This window comes from Musa acuminata, chromosome BXJ1-8, assembly GCF_036884655.1.
Source record: "Musa acuminata AAA Group cultivar baxijiao chromosome BXJ1-8, Cavendish_Baxijiao_AAA, whole genome shotgun sequence".
Classification (NCBI taxonomy): Eukaryota; Viridiplantae; Streptophyta; class Magnoliopsida; order Zingiberales; family Musaceae; genus Musa; species Musa acuminata.
Genome location: NC_088334.1, coordinates 49432987 through 49455922, shown reverse-complemented (window position 1 = coordinate 49455922; position 22936 = coordinate 49432987). Strand labels below are relative to the sequence as shown.

The window sequence follows — 22936 nt, the reverse complement described above, 5'->3', positions numbered from 1 at the left end:
GCAGTCTTGCTGCACTTTGCTGCTGCTGGTTATGTGAAGTTTGCTGCTACTGAAGGTGGGGATACTTTGACTAGAGGAAGGAGATCACGAAGACATACTACATGGACTTATTGGCTATATGGGATAACTTCGTATTAATCTTGTCTCTCATATGAAGACTATCACTAGTGTGTGATATATGTTCTCTGTATTGGGTTACTTTGCAATGCTACTTGCTGTTTAATGCCACAATGATATTATGATAATAATTCATTATTTTGTTGCATCTAAACAATTATACTTATATATGTTTAAGCACAAGTTAATGATAGTAAGATTCCTATAAATCTTATATATATCCACTCAAGTCTTCTTTTTTGATGTATGATCTATAGAATTCCATACTCTTTGATGTCGAAGTAAATAAGAACTAACAAAAGAATAAATAAAAAATAAGTAGAAAAATATCACATAATTAATCGTGTGTGTATATATATATAATTGGAATACATGCTTTTGCTTAAATTTTTATTTTAAAATATTTATATTAAATCTATAGTTCGATTAATTGATCCATTTATTTGGTGCAACTCCGGACCCCACATTTCAATTCGGACCCGACCCAATAGCTTTTTGCGTCACATGTCACGCCCGTATTCCATCAACCGTTGGATTGAAGCACAAGCCCATCATTGGCCGTCCCATCATCGACTTAAATTTCGATGGATCCGATAGGGCTTTCAACTGCCATCATCCTCAAGCGGAGGAGCCGTCCGCTGTCACTCGAGGAAGCGTAGGAGAAGGGCGGAAGAGCCATGGAGTCCGTCATCACGGAGCTGCACGAGATCGAGGCCGTCAAGTTCGGCAGCTTCAAGCTCAAGTCGGGCATCACCTCCCCCGTCTACGTCGACCTCCGCCTCATCGTCTCGTACCCTTCCCTCCTCGCCCGCATCGCCGACCTCCTCTATACCACCGCCGCCGCTGCCGTTTCCTCCCCCATCGACCTCGTCTGCGGCGTTCCCTACACCGCCCTCCCCATCGCCACCGGCATCTCCCTCGCCCGCTCCATCCCGATGATCATGCGCCGCAAGGAGGTGAAGGACTACGGCACCGCCCGCTCCATCGAGGGCGCCTTCCGCCCCGGCCAATCGTGCCTCGTCGTCGAGGACCTCGTCACCAGCGGCACCTCCGTCCTTGAGACCGCCGCTCCGCTCCGCGCCGCCGGCCTCCGCATCACCGACGCTGTCGTCGTCATCGACCGCCAGCAGGGCGGCCGCGAGAACCTCGCTGACAATGGCATACGTCTCCATGCCCTCGTCACCCTGTCCGACGTCCTCAGGGTGCTCGTGACCCAGGGGAAGGTGTCCGAGGACAAGGCTGCCGAGGTGAGGGCCTTCTTGGACGCCAATCGCAGGGTCGCCGTGTCCACGCCGGCGGTGACGAAGCCCATCGTCAGGCTTCCGTATGGGGCGAGGGCGGCGATGGCGAAGAACCCCACGGGAAAGAGGCTGTTCGAATTGATGGAGGCGAAGCAGAGCAACCTGTGCTTGGCGGCGGATGTTTCAACCGCAAAAGAGTTGCTGGATTTGGCGGATAAGGTTACTTTCAGACAATCCGAAACTATCTTTTTGTATTCTTTTTTCTGTGTGGTAAAGATTTAATCTTTTGTTTGTTTCGCTCGATTATGTTCGTCTCATTTATGTTTGCTTGCTACAAATCACAAAATGCAGAACTACATAAAGCTAATTTGTAATTCATCTCACTAATGTTAGGGTATTGGGAAGTGCAAACACTTGGATCACATTCTTTTGATTCTTCGGTTCATCTTTACTACTTATCTTGTGAATTCCTTATGTTCTTTTTTTCTAATTATATGCTTTGCATCCATCAGAAATTTAATAGTTATGCATCTTTGTTGTTATGCAAACGATTGTGATTTTCAGCATTTTTGACTCATTCTATGAACTTTATTCCTTATACAGGTCGGCCCAGAGATCTGTCTATTGAAAACTCACGTGGATATACTGCCTGATTTCACATCAGATTTTGGCTCTCAGCTACGCGCGGTATGTCTCTTATGGCTTCCATTTAACTTCTTTTGCTTTCCCCTTTACACGTTTTATATCTTAGCATTCTTAGTAAGAGGCAAGGAATATATACATGTCAAATGATACAACATTAAACGATTCAAACTATCTGACTATTTTCTATTTTATGGACACTAATCACACCAACAGTCTTGTTTTCTTTATTCATTTTAGTTAGTTGCATGGGTGCAGCAAATAATGATGAACATGCGGAAGAAAATGAAGATATGTATAATACTAAATCTCATCTATGTTGAACCCAGCCTAGATTATGATAATTTATGTTAAACTGTGGTAGCATCTTTATTTGTTCTTTTTGATCTCCCAAAGATAATTTTATGCCTAAATAAATAACTGCTTAGCTGAGCATTAGTTGTTTGTCTGTTCTTGTTTTATTTATTCTGGCTTAGTTAGCCTCTGTTGACATAAAATAATATCTGATTTTTTCCAGAGTTTAGTTGAATTCTTGAACGACCTATGTGGTGCTTGTCCTTTCAATACTTTACTAAAGATGATTTTATTTAAATGATGCAAAATCATATCCATCTTAGATTGATGAGGCATTCATAAGTCATTTTTTAGCCAATTTCGGTTATTATTCTTTCTAAAGATTGCAGAAAGGCACAACTTCTTAATCTTTGAAGACCGCAAGTTTGCTGACATTGGGAATACAGTGACCATGCAGTATGAAGGGTGAGATCCAACTTCATAATGGCTAGATGCTTCATTTATCTTTTTTTTTTGTTATCTTAACTCTTTCATTTTCTAGTTTTATGTGACTTTGATTCTTGGTCCAGAGGTATATTCCACATATTGGACTGGGCTGACATTGTTAATGCGCACATAATATCAGGGCCTGGGATTGTTGATGGTCTGAAGTTGAAGGTTATTGACTGAAACAACTGATGCATCATTAACTGCGCGTCAGGAGAAATGTGACTCTTAACTTTTTTGTTAATTCTGTTTTGATATGGTAAGGGCTTGCGTCAAGGTAGGGGCCTCCTGCTGCTTGCTGAAATGAGTTCAGCTGGAAATCTTGCGACAGGAGATTACACATCTGCTGCTGTGAAAATAGCTGAAGAACATTCAGATTTTGTGATTGGCTTCATATCTGTCAATCCAGCATCATGGCAAGGGGGGCCAGCAAATCCAGCATTCATTCATGCAACACCAGGAGTTCAAATGGTTTCTGGGGGAGATTCATTAGGCCAGCAGTACAACACTCCTTATTCTGTAAGTTTTTTGCTGGTTAGATCTTTCAAACATTATCTTATTGAAACATTCAAAGCCATGTTAGGGTATTTGAGGACCTTGACTTGTCATACGTTCATTGGTCTTCCTAAAAATTAGGTGATTTTTGAGCGCTTGTTTCTGCATGTGTTTGGGTAGATGACTTTAAGAAGAGAAAAAAGGAATTATATTCCTGGATTGGTTGTCCTAAGTCCTAACTATGCTGGATGATATATGCAGCTTCATGCAGATGATCTTTTTATCCCATGGAATAGGGGATGCCTACTGCAACATATTTTTTTGGCACATATCAACCAAACATCATATTATTGTTTCTTGTCATTTAAAACACGTAGTTTCGACTTGAACCTTATTATACGGTTCCTGTATTCGTCCTCTCTCTCTCTCTCTCTCTCTCTCTCTCTCTCTCTCTCTTTCTCCTCTCTCACCCCTTCTAAACATATTGTCCTTGGCTAGCTGTTGTACCAGCTACAATTCTAGTTGCCCATTGCTCTAGTACACTGCATGGTGGTTTTCTTTGGGCGCTTGGTTCTCTACTAGATCCCTTAATTTTGCTCCGGTCACACTGTGGAAGGTGCAACATAATACTATTGCATGCAAAATAGAAAGTGATCAATTTTAGAGGATGAGTCTTGGTGTCATGGTAAAGTTGCTCTTTTGCAACCTGGGTGACTAAGATTCAAGTTCATGAAACAATCTCCCTGTTACAGAGGAGTCTGCATTTATTAACCCGTTCTAGGGCCCTCATTGACAGAATCCTTGTGCATCGACTTTGTCCCTTTTTTAATAGTCAAATGCTGAAAGATATAATATATTGATTTATAGGCTTTTTGACCATTGAGAAGGAGATGAAATAAAAGAATAAAAGTGAGTTGATAGGCAGGTAGGATTGTCTGGATATGTGTCATTTGATGATTAAATTTTGAAGGAAAATTTAATAGCTACCCAAATTTTATCCAAATTAAAAGAATTCTTGCTGATATGAATGTCAAGAAATGATGATCTCACTTGCCTTTGGAAATGCATCTGCTTAGCTACATTTTTCATTGGCTTGTAGAACAGTATTAATTACTTTTCTTTCCACTTCAAGACGCTTTGTCAAGTTTATGTTGTTTTCTTCTTTTTCAATCAAGAGACTGTTGTTTTGGTCAGTTTAGTGATAGAGGACTGCTGCTAGTTTCTGTAATCTGATATGGTATCCAGGTTTCCTTTAGGGCAACCAATTTTGAGAAGATGTTGTTGCAGTAAGAATTAACAATAGACTCGTATAAGAAATCTTTAGTCACAGAAATAGCCTCTGCTAGCAGGGACAAGGCTGTGTACCTTGACATCCTTGGACCCTGCATTGGCACTGGATCCTTAGTGGTAAGATTCTTGTGCAAAATTGGTAGGTGCCTTGCTTTGAATGGATCTTAAGTTGTAACTGTTTGAGAAGACCCCTTAGTTTACGTGACTAAGATAGTTAAAGAACTGTTGTGCATGTGAATCTTTTGATTCACACTTCATATTCTACTTCAAGTTGCAATTACTATTGCATCTCAGACGTATATCTTCATCTTATTTTATTGAAATTATATAATTGATACTTTGGTTTCTCTTTTATGTACATTAGATATGTTTTATATCATGGTTCACCTCACTGATCCGTACCAATGTATCCATTGGTTGTTCGTACGATACTTACCGAACAATACTGATATACCGACACATGGTACAATGGGGTTTACCAACAAACTAGTATGTACTGCCCATACTAGTCCCTTGTCGGATCAGTTCATACTAGCTATACCGAGCGGTATGTTGCGGTACGACGAACCTTGTTTCATATCATATAAACTCATAAAAGTATGTTGTATGGATAATTCAAATTAAGTTGATTGATTATTTATATTTCTTTCTCATAAGCCAATGTCATCTGTGGGCATGAGTCCTTCAAGTTTGGTACAAGATCCCCTTCTGATCTCCAATTTAGTAACATGTTCAAGGTTATTTCTCCCTCTTAGTTAATTTATTTGTTTGGTCTCGATATGAAACATCCTAAATCCAGCTTCATGTCTAATTCATTGTGCTTTGTCTTTGTTGTGTATTTCCTATTAAACCTTAGGACTTAGGTTCTTGGGTCTTCATTCATCCATCGCAACTGCTAACGCCGAAGTTTGATCATGCTATAAGCCTCTTTTCATCAAATATAAAATTCCGCAACTTGTGCAACCCTAAAACTTCTGATAGCCCTGTTCACTCTTGGCAACCTTTCTTCATCATGCCCAACATCTTAAACCATCACATTTTTATTTTCAATGAAGCGTGATAATGAAGTCAGAACCCTACAAAGGTGTGCCAAGCTTAAAAGCATAACTACTACTGTCTTCTTTGGTGAGTCTCTTTCAGAAGATGGTAATCTTGGCCCTTTTACTAACTTGATGAGGTCAGGTTCTTGGTATTAAGGCATGGCAACTTTCAAAGATTTTACAGATTCGGGTTTTCCGGATACTTTTAATGTTGTCTTGGTTCTTTTAGGATCTGGTTTGCCTTATAGTCGCTGATCAGCTTGGGTTAGAACCTTCTTCATCATAGTAGATCCAGGAACGATGTGACCTGTCTGATTCCAGGGATCCTGAAACTTTATACTTGAATAATGTCTCATATATCTCTTGAAATAGGAACTGTTCTTTTTCCCAGCGACGAGTAATCTTGCTACGTTTTGCTCTTCATGTTTGTCAATGGCATGATATGCATGAAAATCTAGCCATGTCAGGTCATGTTCCCGACCGCCCAAGCATCTCAAAATTTAATGTTTTGAAATGTGTTCTGCTTGATTGTATTAGTTTTACAAACATCTCAATATTTTGGAGGAGAGGAGGATCGCCTAAAAAGAGACAAACCCTGCCCTGGTTACACACCCCGACCGGTGAATAGGAACTGGTATAAACCGGTCCGGATGAAATGAAATACCTTGTTTGTGTCCTAGATCTTCATGTAAGACTCGTAGAAGATATACTAACGAGGTGTATTGTCAACAGGTCGTCAAGTATAGTCTCTACTTAAATAAAATTAATTTCTTAAATAAATTTTACTTGGTTGTCTTGCTGACAAACCGAACATAAGTCTTGTACTTGTTCTTTAATCTTTTCAACTGGAACATCTAATCGCATCTGAGACTCTTTTGTCATCCATCCGGCTCCCCATAATCGCTTTCTTCTGTGCAGGTAATCCATGACAGAGGCAGCGATATCATCATAGTTGGTCGTGGAATTATAAAGGCGACAAATCCCGCTGAAGCTGCCAGAGAATACCGGGCCCAGGGTTGGGATGCCTACAAAGCAAAATGCTCCTAGATCTCATCTGGTTTCAACTATAATCGAGATCTAATCTCATAGACTTTAGATCCTCGGCAGTGTAATAATTCTCACTTCTGTTATCAAAGATGCAGAATCAAAATAATGTGTTTTCCAATGCTTTCTTTCATCCTAATTAAAAGTGCTGGATGTTCAAACAACCAAGCCATTCTTTAGCCTATGTTGAAATGCTGTTGGATAATCTGTATCTATTGATACCTCAATTTTGTAGTTTCATGTGGTCATATGATAGTTCTTAATTGCATGCCTCAATTTGTGCTGTTCTGATTTGTTTCTCTTTATTGCACTCAAATCATTTTTTACGTCAGATCATAATGTAGAGGTACGAAAGGCCACTGGGAAAGATACGAAACTTGTTTCGGGTAATGTAACAGGGAGAATAAAACCCAGCTGGGATCGTTGACTTGACTCATTGTAGTAGTCAACCCTGCCTGAACTCTTCAACAATGACGCTTGTGTGGCATCAGCATCAGTAGTTCGATCATTCTTGCCTTTCATCCATACCTTATCCCCTCGTGGAAGAAGAATTAGCGGAGAAGAAGAGGATGGAGGCAACCACCACCGTCTCCTCCTTTCATGTAATTCTCTTGATCCCCATCTCCATTCTATTCATCAACCACCTCCTTCGCCGGTGCTACTCGACCGCAAAGCCCACCGGTAACTACTGCCCCTTCCCCGACCCCCTCCTCGGCAATCTCATCCCCTTCCTTCGCAACCAACGCCGCTTCCTCGACTGGGCGGCCGACCTCCTCTCCCGCTCCCCCACCGGCACCATCGAGGTCCGCGGCCCCCTCGGCCTCTCCCGTGGCGTCGCCACCGTCCGCCCTCTTGTTGTCGACCACCTCCTGCGCTCCAACTTCTCCAACTACGTCAAGGGCGGCCGCACCCGCGCTGCGCTCTCCGACCTCCTCGGCCACGGCATCTTCAACGCCGACGGCCACCTCTGGTCCCTCCAGCGCAAGACCGCCAGCCGCGAGTTCACCACGCGTTCCCTCAAGTCCTTCGTCTCTGACGTCGTTCGGTTCCAGCTCCGCGATCGGCTCCTGCCGCGGCTCTCGGTCGCCTCCGACGAGGGCGGGACCGTCGATCTCCAGGACCTGCTCCGCCGCTTCGCTTTCGACAACATCTGCACCATCGCCTTTGGGACCGACCCCGCCTCCCTCCGCCCCGGTTCCGGCGTCGGCGCTGAAGACCACTCCTTCTTCGACGCGTTCGACGCGGCAGTCGAGATCTCGTCGGCTCGCATGTTCGCGCCGTTGCCGCTGGTTTGGAAGTTGAAGAGATTTCTCAACGTGGGGTCCGAGCGGAAGCTCAGGAACGTGATGAAGACGATCGACGAGTACGCCATGAACATCATCGAGCTGAAAGAGCAGCAAGGAACCAAGAAGCTGGACCTGCTGTCGAGGTTCGCGGCGGCGCTCGAGGAAGACGACAACCAGCTGAGACGGATGTTTGAGGGACCACAGCAGAAGAGGAAGTTCTTGAGGGACATAGTGATCAGCTTCATTCTCGCCGGCAAGGACACAACGTCGGCGGGCCTGACCTGGTTCTTCTGGCTACTGGCCGTCCACCCGCGATCCGAACAGAGGATCTACGAAGAGATAGCCAAGCACGACGAAGAGGCGGCGCACGATATGAGCTACGAGGAGCTGAAAGGGATGAACTACCTGCACGCCGCGATAACGGAGGCGCTCAGGGTGTACCCGCCGGTCCCGATCGACACGCGAGTGGCGGTGGCGGACGACGTGCTCCCGGACGGTACGTGCGTGAAGGCCGGGTGGTTCGCTGACTACTGCCCGTACGCGATGGCGAGGAACGAAGCTGTGTGGGGCGCCGACTGCAGGGACTTCAAGCCGGAGAGGTGGTTGGACGAGAAGGGGGAGTTCGTGGGGATGGACGCAGCGAGGTTCCCGGTGTTCCATGCCGGACCGAGGATGTGCTTGGGGAAGGAGATGGCCTACGTGCAGATGAAGGCGGTCGCGGCGGCGGTGATAAGGAGGTTTAGAGTGGAAGTGGCAGCGCTGGAACACAGCGGCGGTGGCGAGGTGTCCGTGCCGGAGTACGAGATGTCAGTCACGCTGAGAATGAAGGGGGGTTTTCCCGTCAGGCTGAAGAGAAGGATGAAGTAGGCCGTGCCCCTACTTTCGAGTCATGAAAACCTGGCATTTCGTCGAACACTTAGATGCATGCAAGTAACACTATCAGTTAATCATTTTCTTCCTCTTGTTCTGTGCATGGACGCAAACCGGAAATATCTCGATATGTTCCATCTTCAACAGAAGGATTTAAACCTAATCTCAAGGACTGTGTCTCGTACCATCGTGAGCTGTTTATAGTAGTACTGTTGAAGTTGGCATTTCGTCGAACACCTAATTGAGGCATTTCAACTCCTCCAGAAAGCAATCTAAATAGATGATAAGAGGGGAAGAACAGTGAACATCTAATTGGCTTACCAATGTTGATTGTCCTCAAAACCGATTAATATTAGTTCTTAATAATAATCGAGTTCTTTAATTTTTTCTTGGTCCGGTCATAACTATGTTTTGACCCTTCCGCCAGCCTCACTGCAGCTACTTGGGACGCCGAAGCTAATCGGGCTGCAAGCTCTGACTCGGGGATGGTTCGGAGTGCGCGGCAAGTGCACATTGGCAGGAGACTCACTGCATTAAGTTTCGCCTCGAACGCTCCGTCCCGAGAAACAGATCTCTGCGTCATCCACTCGTGCATGCTCCTGTCTGCGGCCACGCCTCCGTTCGTTTCCGGTGTTCTTCCAAGGGGTAGGAAGCCGTCCCCAAGCATTCAATTCCACACCCAATAACTTGGGCTCATAAGTGCCGCCGCCCATGAAACCCGTTCACCATCCTCGTTTCACGCCACCGCTCTCCTCTTTCCCTTTCCCTGTAGTGCCAAACAACCAACCCTTCATCCTTCTCGTGAACTGACCATCGATAGTCCATATGGAGGCAACGACGACAGCAGCTGCTGCAGTAATGGAGGGAAGAGTAAGTAGTAGGGAGTGAACAGTGATCCCCCGAAATCTCTCTTGTGTTAAGGGACCAGAGCTGCTTGCAGCTGTGTGGACCTTCCGGCCGGTGCATATTAATCCACCGCAACTGCTTTTTCGGCATCCGCTTCCGATGTCAATTCATTATAAATCCCGCGGCTCATCCCTGTCTCCTCCTCACAGTGGTCTCTTCTCTTCCTCCGCTTCTTCCACGGCCTCCGCCGCCATGGACAACCCTGACCTTAACCTCTTATTCACGGCCTCGGCCTTGGCCTTCTCCGCCCTCGTTCTGGTCATGTACAGACGCAGCAGGAGAAGTAAGGTGCTGAGGCTGCCACCGGGCCCGCCCGGTTGGCCGCTCGTCGGTAACCTTTTCCAGGTGGCCTTCGCGGGCAAGCCTTTGATCCATCTCGTCCATGACCTCCGCCGGCAGTATGGGCCCATGTTCACCCTGCGCATGGGCGCGCGTACCCTCATCGTGGTGACCAGCCCGGAGCTCGCACACGAGGCCCTCATCGAGAAGGGGCAGCTGTTCGCCTCGCGCCCCACCGAGAGCACCATTCGTTCCGTCTTCAGCTGCAACAAGTTCACCGTCAACTCCGCCGTCTACGGCCCCGAGTGGCGCTCCCTCCGCCGCAACATGGTGTCCGGCATGCTCAGCGCCTCCCGTCTCCGCGAGTTCCGTCCCGCCCGCGCCTCCGCCATGGACCGCTTCATCGACCGCCTCCAAGCCGAGGCGGAGGCCAACGACGGCGCCGTCTGGGTCCTTCGTAACGCTCGCTTCGCCGTGTTCGCCATCCTCCTCTCCATGACCTTCGGCGTCCAGCTCGACGAGGACTCGATCGTGCGCGTCGACGAGATGATGAAGCGGGTGCTCCTCACCATCAGCCCCAGGATGGACGACTACCTCCCTTTCCTCCGCCCCTTCTACGCGAGGCACCAGAAGAAGGTCCTGGAGATCAGGAAGGAGCAGGTGGAGACCGTCGTCTCCCTCATCAACCGGCGTCGAGCCATTCTAAAGGACCCAAGCCTCGAGCCCAACGCCGCACCCTTCTCCTACCTCGACTCCCTCCTCGACCTTAAAGTCGAGGACCGCGACACCGCCCCCACCGAGGCAGAGCTGGTCACCCTGTGCTCGGAGTTCATCAATGGCGGGACGGACACCACCTCAACCGCCATCGAGTGGGCCATGGCGCGCATCATCGACGACCCGAACATCCAGGCGAAGCTCTACAAGGAGATCGTGGCCGAGGTGGGAGACCGACCAGTCGACGACCGCAACATCGAGAAGATGCCCTACCTGCAAGCTTTCGTGAAGGAGCTACTTAGGAAGCACCCGCCGACGTACTTCTCGCTAACCCACGCCGCAGTCGAGCCGGCGAAGCTCGGTGGGTACGACATCCCTCCGGACGCCAACTTGGAGCTCTTCCTGCTGACGATCGCGGAGGATCCGAGGCTGTGGTCCAACCCGCTGGAGTTCAACCCGGACCGGTTCATCACGGGCGGGGAGACCGCCGACATCACCGGGTCGGCGGGGATAAAGATGATACCCTTCGGGGCCGGGAGGAGGATATGCCCGGGGCTGGCGATGGGGACGACGCACATCAGCCTGATGGTGGCGAGGATGGTGCAGGCGTTCGAGTGGCGGCTGCACCCGTCGGAGCCCAAGCTGGACTTCATGGACAAGGAGGAGTTCACCATCGTCAAGAACCGTCGCCTCCTCGCCACGGTCAAGCCCAGGAAGTGAACACGTCCGACAGCAGTCTCTTTAAGTCCTATATATCTCCGTCCTCCGTTGGATACCGACGAAGCATCCAACACATCTGCAAGATCTACAGTCGCATCATAGCGCTGGTGTTTGTAGTTTGGGCATATGTATGCTTGAAGCTTTTTGCATGGGCAGTATAACTAACTGCAAGCGTCTCCTTTTGCTGCTTCCATTCGTAAGTACCCAAAAGTTCCTTTGGTCACACGACTCACTCAGTACGTGACACCCTTACCAGTCTCCAAAGTTGGATTAAAATTGCTGTTAATTTGGGTATAATAATCTTCTCGATAGATTAGTGGGCGTATTACAATATTATAGACCTATCAAAGCCATGATTTCCATCTCGATAAAGTGTTACTAAGAGAATCATATAATCACTCGAAGGTTAATTTTGTGGTTTGAGTATCACATCACTATAAGAAATCTGATATATGTGAGAGATACTACAAAGCTAAGGCTTTTTCTTAGGATTGGAACATAAAGGTTGATTATGAATCATAATTAGATATACATATATACATTGGCATATGACTTCATAACATGTGGGATTTCATATTTAGAAATTAAGAACAATAAAAACATTTATTATTTTATGTGTCTTTTATCCTTCCTCATACAATCTTTTGCGTACCATCTTTTACACACACACACACACAATTTGAGCTTTGTCAAACTGAGATCAACAACATCTCCTCTCCAATTCCATTCCAAGAATCCATTGGCAACAAGAAAGAAGAAGAAGAAGAAATCCAGTGGCGTCAGCAAACCTTCATGGGCTCCTGAAGGCTTGGATCACAAGTGAGAAACCAGACATCTCCGACGACGACGACCACAGCCTGCTCTCCGGCGAGCTCCTCGTCCGGAACATGAACGTGGCACACCCCGAAGGATTCCCGAACCACCAGTCATGCACGTCCCACATCACGTCCACCGGCGATCCCTCCACGAACACCGTCTGATTCCCCCTAAAGTTCCACCTGAGCTTCCTCACTTGCACCACCCTCTTCCTGTCGATGCACACCGACAGCTCCGAGTCCTTGGCGTCGCAGCCGTCTCCCTTGCACCTGACGGTGATCTCGTGGTCTCTCCCCGCGTCGCGGAACCGTGAGGTCGTCGAGTGACGGCTGTGGCCGAGCACTTGTTCTTTTCTGCTGATCATGGAGAACTCTGCTGTCGGGATCGTGCCCCCGAACCTCCTGATGTGCTCCTTGCTCATGTCTCCGAGCAAGAGCCCGAACTCTGCGTTGACCATGACTACAACGTAGAAGTTGTCGATGGGTTCGGGGCCTGACCCGTATCTTGCAGAGGACAAGTCCCAGTGGACGACGACGGCGGACTTCCCGGAAACGTAGGACCGAGCCCCCTTCTTCTTCCTCAGTAGCTGGCAGCTCATGGCGTCGGGCTTCCAGCAATGAAGCGAGGGACTGTCGTCGATGCCGATGGACAGCGCAGGGCCGACGTGGCTCTTGGACCAGGCGACCCTGATGAGGAGTTCCTTCAGGGTGGAGAGTCGCACACCGTAGACACAGGTAACTGCACTGACAACCGAGGTGCCATCGAGCGCTAAGCCGCCGCTGCTGCTGCTGCCGGAGCAAGAGGCGTCGGAGATCTTCACAGCATTCTCGCTGAAACATGAGGCGAAGTCCCTCATGGCTGGTGGAAGGAGAAGGTGATTGGAGAGGAGGCGCTTCCTGGTTCTCCCAACCATATATACTCGTTCCAGCTCGGTCAACACATCACAAGATCTCACTCACCAACTGAGACCAGGAATCAAGGGACGCGGTAAAGGAAGAAGCAAGCAAGCAGCCGAAAGAGAGATCTCTTAGCTGGGAAGCATGGAGAGGAAAGAGAGAAAGGATGGAATCGTACAAATCGAAGCCCTCGCTTCCCACTGCCACTTCAGTCGGTCTCTTCTAATGCTTTGCTTAGAAGAAAGAACACGTTTCTTTTCTTGTATGTGCAAATGTAGGATCGATCAACAGGAAAGGGATGATGAGGATGCGATGGACTGAGCTCCTGAGAGAGACAAAAACTATAAGAACCGACGCCCATTGTATGAAATCGGGGTAACAATGTGCTCTTGCGAAGTTTCAGTGAGTTATTAGGATTCCATTAACCATACTTCCCTCGAGCTCAGCAATCAAAGCACGCGACACCTCTGTGTAGGGAATACAAAAAAACATGGATAATTCGGGTCAACTCTTGGCACGAGGAGAACAAGAAAACAATGCATGCACGCAATTCCAAATGTGCGGTAGCTATTTACTCACTGGTACACACACACATGCTTGCCAAAACTCCGGATCTAGAGATGAAGATGAAGGTTAAGTTTCTTCCTTTCGGGAACTTCAATAAATTGCATTTATTTGTGTGCTGCTGACCAAACATTGCAACCTTAGGGATCGGTGAAATTGGTCTTGGAAGGCGGGCTTCATTAAGAGGAGCAGAATGGAAGAGGATACGAGACCAGTTGGAAGTCAACGAACGAATCTACGATAGCCAAGATATATGTGATGATCGAATAATCCCAACTCCATATGCATAAAAATAAAAAGGAGGTCGAGTGTTTGCTAGATGGTTTTCTGAACCTATACAAATACATTCAGTGATTAAGTCATCGATCCATGTAGAAAAAATAATTTTAATAAATAATAATTGATCTCGATTATCATAATAAAATATTTAATTTGAGAAATATTTTGAGGTATGAGTAAAATCTTTTCTTAGAATTTATCTCATTAGGCAGTCAGAATCTTTATTGGTGTAAATATATTTTTTTATTAATTTATAAATATAATTTATTAGTATTCATGTCAAAAAAGTGTATGATAAAATATATTTTGTATGGTCAATGTATATGGATTTCCACATATGAGAAGTCAAACATAGACCATTTTTGGTGAAGAACATGCATATATATCTTGAAGGATTCATCAGCATAACCTTTTGGATGAGGAGTATGCCTTGATATCTTGTTTCCTAAACCTACTGGATTGTTGTAGTTGCAGTGTCACTCTCACCTGCACCTCATCTTCTCCACCGCTCTCTCTCACCTATCTCCTCTCTCGCACATTGATTTCCTAATTAAAGCTGGGAAGGGAAGGGATCATTAATGGAGCCATTCAAGACCAACCCACAAGAGAAGCTTCTTCCCTTAGAAAACTGAAACTTCAGTGAGCAAGAATAGGACAACTGCTACCAAAAATTCTTCCATGATTTGGATGACAGCATTAGCAGCCCTCGTTAAGGCTGAAAGATGCAGATTGCAGAAGACTGCAACTAGTCCTAAGATAATGGTTACACTGTCATTTTCCTCTTCCGCCATGGCCGGCAACCCATGTTCGAGCTACTCTCTTTCCCTCTGGTCGATAGATGGATGTACCACCCCAAACCCTTTAATTAATGAAGCCTGAAACGATGTGATGGAGCATCCACCACAGCATGTGCAGTTCCAGCCATGAGCAAGTAAAATATGCACTAGAAAACTGAGGTAGCAGCAAGTGTTAGTAGCAATCAATTCTGCGTGACTTGAAATTAAAGCATTTAACTCCAGAAAAGTAAAAGAGTAACCATCAATCTTTTTATGTAAGACTATGCAACAATCCACAGAAATCCCCCATAAAATTACTACTGCTAGATCTAATATACAGAGAAAAAGGATTGACTGCAAGTGGCTGTTCTTCGTGGTGAAGACCGGAAGACATTGAATATGTTTCTGACCTGACAAATACAGATACATCAGCTTTTCTTTATGAGCAGGCGAAATTTCCAAGTCGACTTGGACGATCAAGTAAACCCTCAAGCTGGAATACTGAATCATATGATATGATATATATATATATATATATACAGCAATCGCCAGTGTTAATATAGAGGCTGCTTAGATCTGTTCTAGGATTAATGTGGATGGTTTTAGGCTCGTAAGTTGCAGTCGGCACCTTGTAAGGGGTTGGCAGCCGGCTTTAAGAACGAGAAAGAAATCCTAGGAAGAAGGCATGTACAAGTAGTGACAGAGGCAAACAGCAGACTGCAAGTTAATATACTGTAACACTTGAGTTCGATTCCAGCAGTAGTGTTGTGTCAATAATTCCATTGTCTACGATTAGCATCAAGAAAAAGCAAGAGCCATTATAAGGAAGGATGGTGGTGAATTCAGAGAGATAATATTTCACTACCCTTACACTCGTACTTTGGCACATCAATTAAGCACCCCACAATGATAGTGCAATGCACAATGACATTAATTGTAATGTCTAACGATTTGGATCAATCTTTGGGTTTGAGTAACATCACATAATTATGAATAACTAGTCTCATGAATTAATTCTCACTTATTCTTGGCGGATTACCAATGCCTTCTAAACCCTTTGAATTTTTTATCACTTTAATAGTCTCCTAAAACTAACTTAAATATCATAAAAACTTTTTGTTAGACATATCTTTTGCAAATCCCCATTATCGAATCTAGTCGCCTCTCTATATCAAATCAGAATATGAAATTGACATCATATTCCGATGCATCGAATAATCAAAATTTACATTAAAAATATCTTTGCTTAATTTAATTATCATGTTAAGCTCCACCAAGCATCAAAGGCTATTGAACCTTGATTTTTGAAGTAAAGAAGAAGAATTTTGTTGTGTGGTTGTAATAACAGTAGGCATCTCGGAGGATCTCTTTTAGTACAACTTCTCTGTAGATTTAAGCACAACTCACCTCCCTTTATGATCAAAGCTATGCACATAATGCCAATTCATGCTATGCACATAATGCCATCATAAGCTTTTAGAGGTTAATGAGCCAACTCTATTTTTAAATTCTCTTGAATTGTCATCTTGCCTCATGAGCAATCTTTTATAAGGAACATAAGAACCATCACTATGTTGAACACTGGACTTGTTTGATCAAGAAACAAATCCTCTTGGCTCCATCCTTGTAAATAAATGTATGTTGACCTAGCATCAACCAAAGATATAATAGACAGATTGCACATTTATCCGTTGAATTTGTGCTTTATAAAATTGTCAGTAGGTTCTTCTTGTACTTCCGAGATCTACAATAAGATCTTATGTTTATAATTGAGGCTTTGTATCAGTAAATGTTTTTTTTAAGGCATATGTAAAGACATTATAATTCTTTGTGATATATATTTTCTTACGTATTGAACCAAAGTATTACGATTACTCATTAAAGATATATCTATTCCATTAGAATATCTTTTTAATCAATCGTCATATGATATATGATTGTCAAAGTGATATTTCATGATCATCCCATTAGAATATCCTATTGGTATGGAAGGAGAAGGTGAAGATCATCCTCCATCGATCTGACCAAGTGGATAAGAATTGAAGATAGACGGTTATGGGTTGTCCCATCCTCATTGCCCGTATGGATGAGAGGCCAAAGAGAGATTGTTGGAGGCTGTTAGAGAGACTGTCTTTCCATAAAATATTTCATGAAATATTTTATCCTTTTATGACTAAATATAAAAGCTAATCTTCAATAGAATAAAGAAAAAAAGATTATCTTTTGATCACTCATATCTACACTCACATACCTCAGGTTACTAACTTGGGCATCGGAGGGATTAAGTAAGGAAACCTATCTCGATCTCGATCTTCGTATAGGATACATATCGGGAGTTTGACGTTTTTACTTTGGAGGCACCTCAAAATAACCCACAAATACAAGTTCAGACGATGTCGGCTGACCAGGCTATCAATGACTTTTTTCCTCAACATTTTTTATACTAGAAGAAGGGTTTGATGTCACAGGAATGCTCGCCCGTCGACTCTCTCAATAAACACTCGAGTAAGCAAGCTTTGCCCTTGACCCATAATACTTTCATCCATGGTGGCAATCGCTACCCTTTGCGCACATTGATATATTCACCTCGGTGTAAACATCGATGCAATACTGGTGTTTATTCAATGACCTGGGTCTCTCACCCCAAAGGATAATCTTTAGCCATCTACTCATCCTCATCAAGGTGCTCTTAAATCTCACTCAATAAGTGTAGATGTTAATGAGCACGATACAAATCATCACTCATCTTTTGCCTCAATTAGCCCAATAAGTGATGTCACCAATTCAGCTATGGTCACTATCTCAACCACTATTGGCACTGACAATCATTGAGGTTTTCTCACCCAACATGGTACCGACATCCCAAAAGCACTCGAGACTTGTTAAACTATCAATTGAGTGGACACTTCAATCCCCAACTATGGAATTCAATGGACCACACCACCACTTTACCTTGCCTGAATCCAAGACCTAATTGACATATTCGATGGAAGATTTCGATACAACTACGATAGATGGATCGATGGTTGAAGAAAATACGATAAGAGTTCTAATAATAAAAAGGGGAAGCACTGGTTGACCTCACCTTAGATTGATCAACATTTATCCAAAAAATACATGAAGGAATAGATCCAACAAACTTCCACCTCCCGTTATTGGAGGCGTTCGATGACAATATCGACTCGACGTAGCACATTATAGCTTTTTGTGCCCAAATGTTATCGTAAAGCACTTTGGATGCCTTGATGTGTTACGCCTTCTTAACCACATTAAGAGGCTCAGCATGAAAATAGTACACTCGCTTGAAGCCACTTTTCATCAATTCTTTTGCTTTGCACATGATGGATTACCACCAATAGCACTCGCACCCCTTGCCCATGGTCTTTCATACATAAAGGAGGGTTACGTTCACACATTGGCAAGGATTGATTCTCTATCGAGGAGAGCGCATTGGCGAGAAATGCCCATTTGTTGAGGGACGAGGTTTGTCAATTCAAGACATGAGCACCTCTCGGCCTTATCGGCATTCGCCTAATGCATAAAGTTGGAGAACTTATCGAAGAGGCATAAGCTTAATGTGTTAGAAGAACTAGACATCACACTTTGGATCCCTCTCGCGAGAGCCTCGAAGCATCTCTTATAGGGGATAAATGATAGAGAACACCATCAGTTAATCGTCATCTAACGTATGACTATCAGTGATGTCTAGAGTGGAAGAAGATAGAGGCTACTCTCCACTTGTATGCCCACGTGGGTAAGGATCAAAGACAAGCGATGACTATCCCTCCTTTGTCACTTACATGGATAAAAAGTCAAGAGGAGGTTGTTGGAGATAGTTAAAGGCTATCTCTTTTGACTATCCCTCCTTTGTCACATGCATGGATAAAAAGTCAAGGGGAAGGCTATCTTATTTAACTATCCCTCTTTTGTCATATACATGGATAAAAAGTTAAGGAGAGGCTGTTGGAGATAGTTAAAGACTATCTCCTTCTAGAATATTTCATAAAATATTATATTTCTATACGACCAAATATAAAAGTTCATCTTCAACATAATAAAAAATGAAGGATCACTTTTTGACCACTCGTATTGACCCTCAAATACTTCGGATTATTAATTTAGGTGTCAGAACGATCCAATCAAAAAATCTCTCTTGACCTTGGTCTTTATAAAGGTGACATCTTCGGAACTCGATGTTTCTACCGAGAAGGTGACATATATGTATGTGGATTATATCAAATTCACTAGGATGTAAAGTTTTTTTTTTTTCTGTCAACAAAGTCCTATTAAATACATGTACTATTATATAAATAAGAGGTCTCCTCCTCGATCCAATCTTCCATCAACCTAAGTTGATAGATCGTGTCATGTCTCTTGAAAAATCCTATTGAGGTTGAGAATCTGAAAGCTTAAAATTCTTGACCATATTGTCGTTAGCAACCTAATGTTGGTTGATCTGCGGAACAAACAAAGACTGAAACAGCATCAGATTGGACCCACTTTTGACGAGAACAATCCCCAATTGATAATTTTCTGCTATGCTAAGTTTTAGCTCAATCAGACTTCAACACCAAATTGATAAAATAATTTTCTTGTTACCGAAAACATTCTTTCTCTCTCATTTGAAATAATAAGGTAATCATCAACCCGGACAATTAAAGATAAAAGAGAGAGAGAGAGAGAGAGAGAGAGAGAAGCATGATTGAGAGTGGAGAGTGTTTGACACTATCCTTACATCTAGTTTATTAACTCTATAATGCTTTCTGTAACATTTTGTGTAACAAAGTTTTATCATCATATTCTAGTGGTTAGTGTATCGTTACACAATTATTTAATATTTAATATTTCCACATAAACAAATGTGTGATTTATAAGGTTTCAATTATCCCCAATTGGGACATCAAAGAATGAGATAGAAACAAGTCATTTGGGGATTGAAATTTCATGAGGCATTCTTCTCCCTTTTTAATTTTGATGGCTTTATAGCAATACCACTGATATTTTCAAGTCAACATCCATCCATCCATCCCAGAAGATGAAGTCTTTTATACCATACTAATATTTTTCATGAGGTTTTCTCCTTGTTTAAAAACAAGGAAATCCAACTTACCAATAAGCATCAATTATTTCTCTTTATGAGAAATGATGCTTTAATTAGTTGTTCGAGTCTCGCTGCAGATTCATATATAGCCCGTAAACAACGATACTCCATAATAAAACTCCACCCATAATCTATTCATCTATAAGACAACAATTTAATTACCCATAAAAAAGATAAAGACGGCATCAATCATGACTATAGAAGAGGGAGAAATATGATATGAATATGTTCGTTGGAATTAAAAGAGAGGATCCACGTTATATACAATTAATTCATCTTTCCCAGCAACCATCTTCCAGCCTACACCGTCAGATCTACATCTGACGGTCGATTAGAAGGCATCACCTTCGATTATAGGGCTGGACCGCGTCGAATTTTGTTTTAGGGCTAAAGAAGATGAGAGAGAGAGACAGAGAGGGGAACCTCGTGGATCCAGATTGGTTCGATTGGAGAACTCCACCGCCTAATTCGCGGCGGCAAAGGCGGCGAAGGCCTGGGCGTTGCATCCCCCGGCGGTCATCATGGCCTTGAACTCCTCGAAGCTGATGAGGCCGTCGCCGTCGAGGTCGACGCCGTCGATCATGCGGCGGCACTGGGCGACGGAGGCGCCCTCGCCGATCCCGCGGAGGACGCGGGCGATCTCGTCGGCGGAGATGGCGCCGCTGCGGTCGAGGTCGAAGACGGCGAAGGCGAGGCGGAGGTCCTCCTCGACGGCCGCCGGGGGGCTGGTGTTGAGTTCAACGAACTCGGCGAGGGAGATGAACCCGTCGCCGTCGGCGTCGGCCTCGCGCATCATGCGGCCGAGCTCCTCCTCGGAGGGCCGCTGGCCGCCGAGGCTCTCGAGGACATCGGCGAGCTCCGCCGACGAGATCTTGCCGTCGCCGTTGGAGTCGAACTTGTTGAACACCCGCTCGAGGTTTCCGGGGTCGGCGGCGGAGGGGATAGCGGCGTGGCTGGGCTGAGGCTTAGATCGGTGCCGGCGGAAGAGGGACCGGATCTTGCCCATGGCGTGGGATCGAGATCGAGAGCGCGCGCGATTGAATCTTGAGGAACCGGAGGAGCGATGGAGCTATATAGAGGGAGAAAAGGGGCAAGTGTGTGACGGCGATGACTAGGAGTTCGCTGTTTGCTTGGTTCGTTGGTGAGTTGTGGTGCGAGCATAACGACCCAATTGCGCGGGTGGCGAGAATGACGGATTCCGTTTGATTTGAGACAAGATTCGAGGAGGACATGGTCATCGCGGGACGCTTAAAATAACGGCCGTCGGTGGTCTGACAGCGTTAAGTAATGGTATAAAGACGTGGTGGATGTGCCGCCCACGTTGTTGGTCACCGGACGGCCGCTTCTATTTAGATTTCACTCGACGGCGGAAATCTATACAATCTTATCCTATTTTCAATTTTAATTTTGATAGGTCGATAAAGATAATTAATTTGACTAATAAAGACTTTAACATCAACGGTGTTAATTAATTTAGTCAGTAAAATTTTAACTAATTATCACAAAATTCTCAATTCGAATTTATTTATTTATTTATAAAGAAAAGAAAAATATCAATCGTTACATCAATGTTAATGTCTAAGAACCTTCGAGAGACTTGTCCTGCAAATGTTCTTTAATTGATTCCTGCCACAAATTACTTGGAAAGTTTCAAGAACTTTAGGAGAGAGACTTCTAGAACTTTCTTTAGGAGAGAAACTTCTAGAGTTTCAAGAACTTTAGGAGAGAGATGAGAGAGAAATTTTCAATTAATCTTAATTAGTTGAAAATATTTTAGCTATTTTCTATTTTTATATACCTTTTTAAAGTGGTGAAGGAACAAAAGCATAACTATGATTCTTTTGTTCTTCTTTGGATGGAATAGCGGCCGCACCACTGACGAACGACACAAGGTCAAACACCTTATCACCCCCCTTTTGAAGAGGAAGCCACGAAGGTGAGGATCGAGCAATCCATCCATGACAAGAGCATGCATGCATATCAAAGTCAATGAGGATGTAAAAATTTTTTTAGTTTGAGTTGATGCGAATTTATGGGTTTGATCAGTTTTGGGTTGAATTAGGGAATGAATGGCACTTAGGTTCGGTATGGCTTAGCCAAAGGCCACTTGTCGGGATCTAATTGCATTAACTAGATTGTCACATCGCACACCCGCCACGTCAACTTCCATTTTGTCGTTTGACCCAAACCAAACAAACGCAACGCGTGACGACGGGGCCCACACTGGTGTCTCGAGAGCTACCAGCCACGAGTTGGGGTTGCCGTCTTAAGGTGGGTGGGGGCGAGCAGCGCCGATTGCGTAAAGAAAGAGGAAAAGACCGAAAGAGAAAATGTTTGTAGCCCCACAAGAAGAGGTACCCGACGATTTACTTGTTCTACTGAAAGAATGGGCCAATGTGAAGTAAGAACTACGGGTGGGCCCCGATATAATCGGGTTTGTGGGTGGGGGAATCGGGTCTGGAATTATTTATTGATAATAAATGGCGTATGGACGAAGGGAAGAGAAGAAACACGAACGTGGGGACGACGGGAAGGAGGAGGATCTCGTGAACTATGTGGTGGTGGTGGTACGCGTGAGATGAGATGGATACAACGAGTCCGTTCGCCCGTGAGAGGACGACGTGATTTTTCTAAGATCAACGCGTGAGGTGGGCCCATGTCAGACAGACGCATGCAGCATAGGTCTTGGTTGAATTTATGATGCTTAATCGAAATTGCCTCCCTTTAAAGTAATAAAATCTCCACTGATGTGATGGATATATGTGATGTCCCCAATTATTTTCAGGTTTAGGTACACACGAAATCGAAATCTGATGTGATTAAACGAGAGACTTATGCGTTCGAATCGAATAGTTAATTGTTGAACCAAAACGAATTATTTTTTTCGATTCAATTCATGTTTGTATAAAGATCAAGGTCTAAGTTGGTTCACATTCTCTAGTTAGTTTTTAAAAAAATCATAAATAATAATTAACATCGATTATAGTGGCCTCATGGGTTTTTATAATGGGCTTAACTCAATAACATATTCTACAATATATACAAAATATTTCTCCAGATTTTTATATTAGGTCAATATC

General features: G+C 44.4%; 5 protein-coding genes across 5 annotated transcripts; 3 read left to right on the top strand and 2 right to left on the bottom strand.

The window, feature by feature from the left end:
• Window positions 1-710: 710 nt before the first annotated feature.
• Window positions 711-6925, top strand: LOC103995932 (uridine 5'-monophosphate synthase). The gene is made up of 6 exons (XM_009416680.3): window positions 711-1577; window positions 1962-2045; window positions 2677-2759; window positions 2864-2951; window positions 3045-3299; window positions 6524-6925. The coding sequence occupies exons 1-6, from the start codon at window positions 795-797 to the stop codon at window positions 6650-6652; spliced, it is 1422 nt and encodes a 473-aa protein (XP_009414955.2). The 5' UTR covers window positions 711-794; the 3' UTR covers window positions 6653-6925.
• A 218-nt stretch (window positions 6926-7143) lies between these two features.
• Window positions 7144-8974, top strand: LOC135588530 (cytochrome P450 94A2-like). Its single transcript, XM_065080702.1, has one exon. The coding sequence runs from the start codon at window positions 7219-7221 to the stop codon at window positions 8800-8802; it is 1584 nt and encodes a 527-aa protein (XP_064936774.1). The 5' UTR covers window positions 7144-7218; the 3' UTR covers window positions 8803-8974.
• Window positions 8975-9426: 452 nt separating this feature from the next.
• Window positions 9427-11617, top strand: LOC103995930 (cytochrome P450 77A2-like). Its single transcript, XM_009416677.3, has one exon. The coding sequence runs from the start codon at window positions 9811-9813 to the stop codon at window positions 11422-11424; it is 1614 nt and encodes a 537-aa protein (XP_009414952.2). The 5' UTR covers window positions 9427-9810; the 3' UTR covers window positions 11425-11617.
• A 428-nt stretch (window positions 11618-12045) lies between these two features.
• LOC135589211 (uncharacterized) lies at window positions 12046-13503 on the bottom strand. Its single transcript, XM_065081497.1, has one exon. It carries the CDS (start codon window positions 13151-13153, stop codon window positions 12215-12217), a length of 939 nt encoding a protein of 312 aa, XP_064937569.1. The 5' UTR covers window positions 13154-13503; the 3' UTR covers window positions 12046-12214.
• Window positions 13504-20071: 6568 nt separating this feature from the next.
• On the bottom strand, window positions 20072-21030 carry LOC135588529 (probable calcium-binding protein CML15). The gene has a single exon (XM_065080701.1). It carries the CDS (start codon window positions 20860-20862, stop codon window positions 20320-20322), a length of 543 nt encoding a protein of 180 aa, XP_064936773.1. The 5' UTR covers window positions 20863-21030; the 3' UTR covers window positions 20072-20319.
• Between the last annotated feature and the right edge of the window lie 1906 nt (window positions 21031-22936).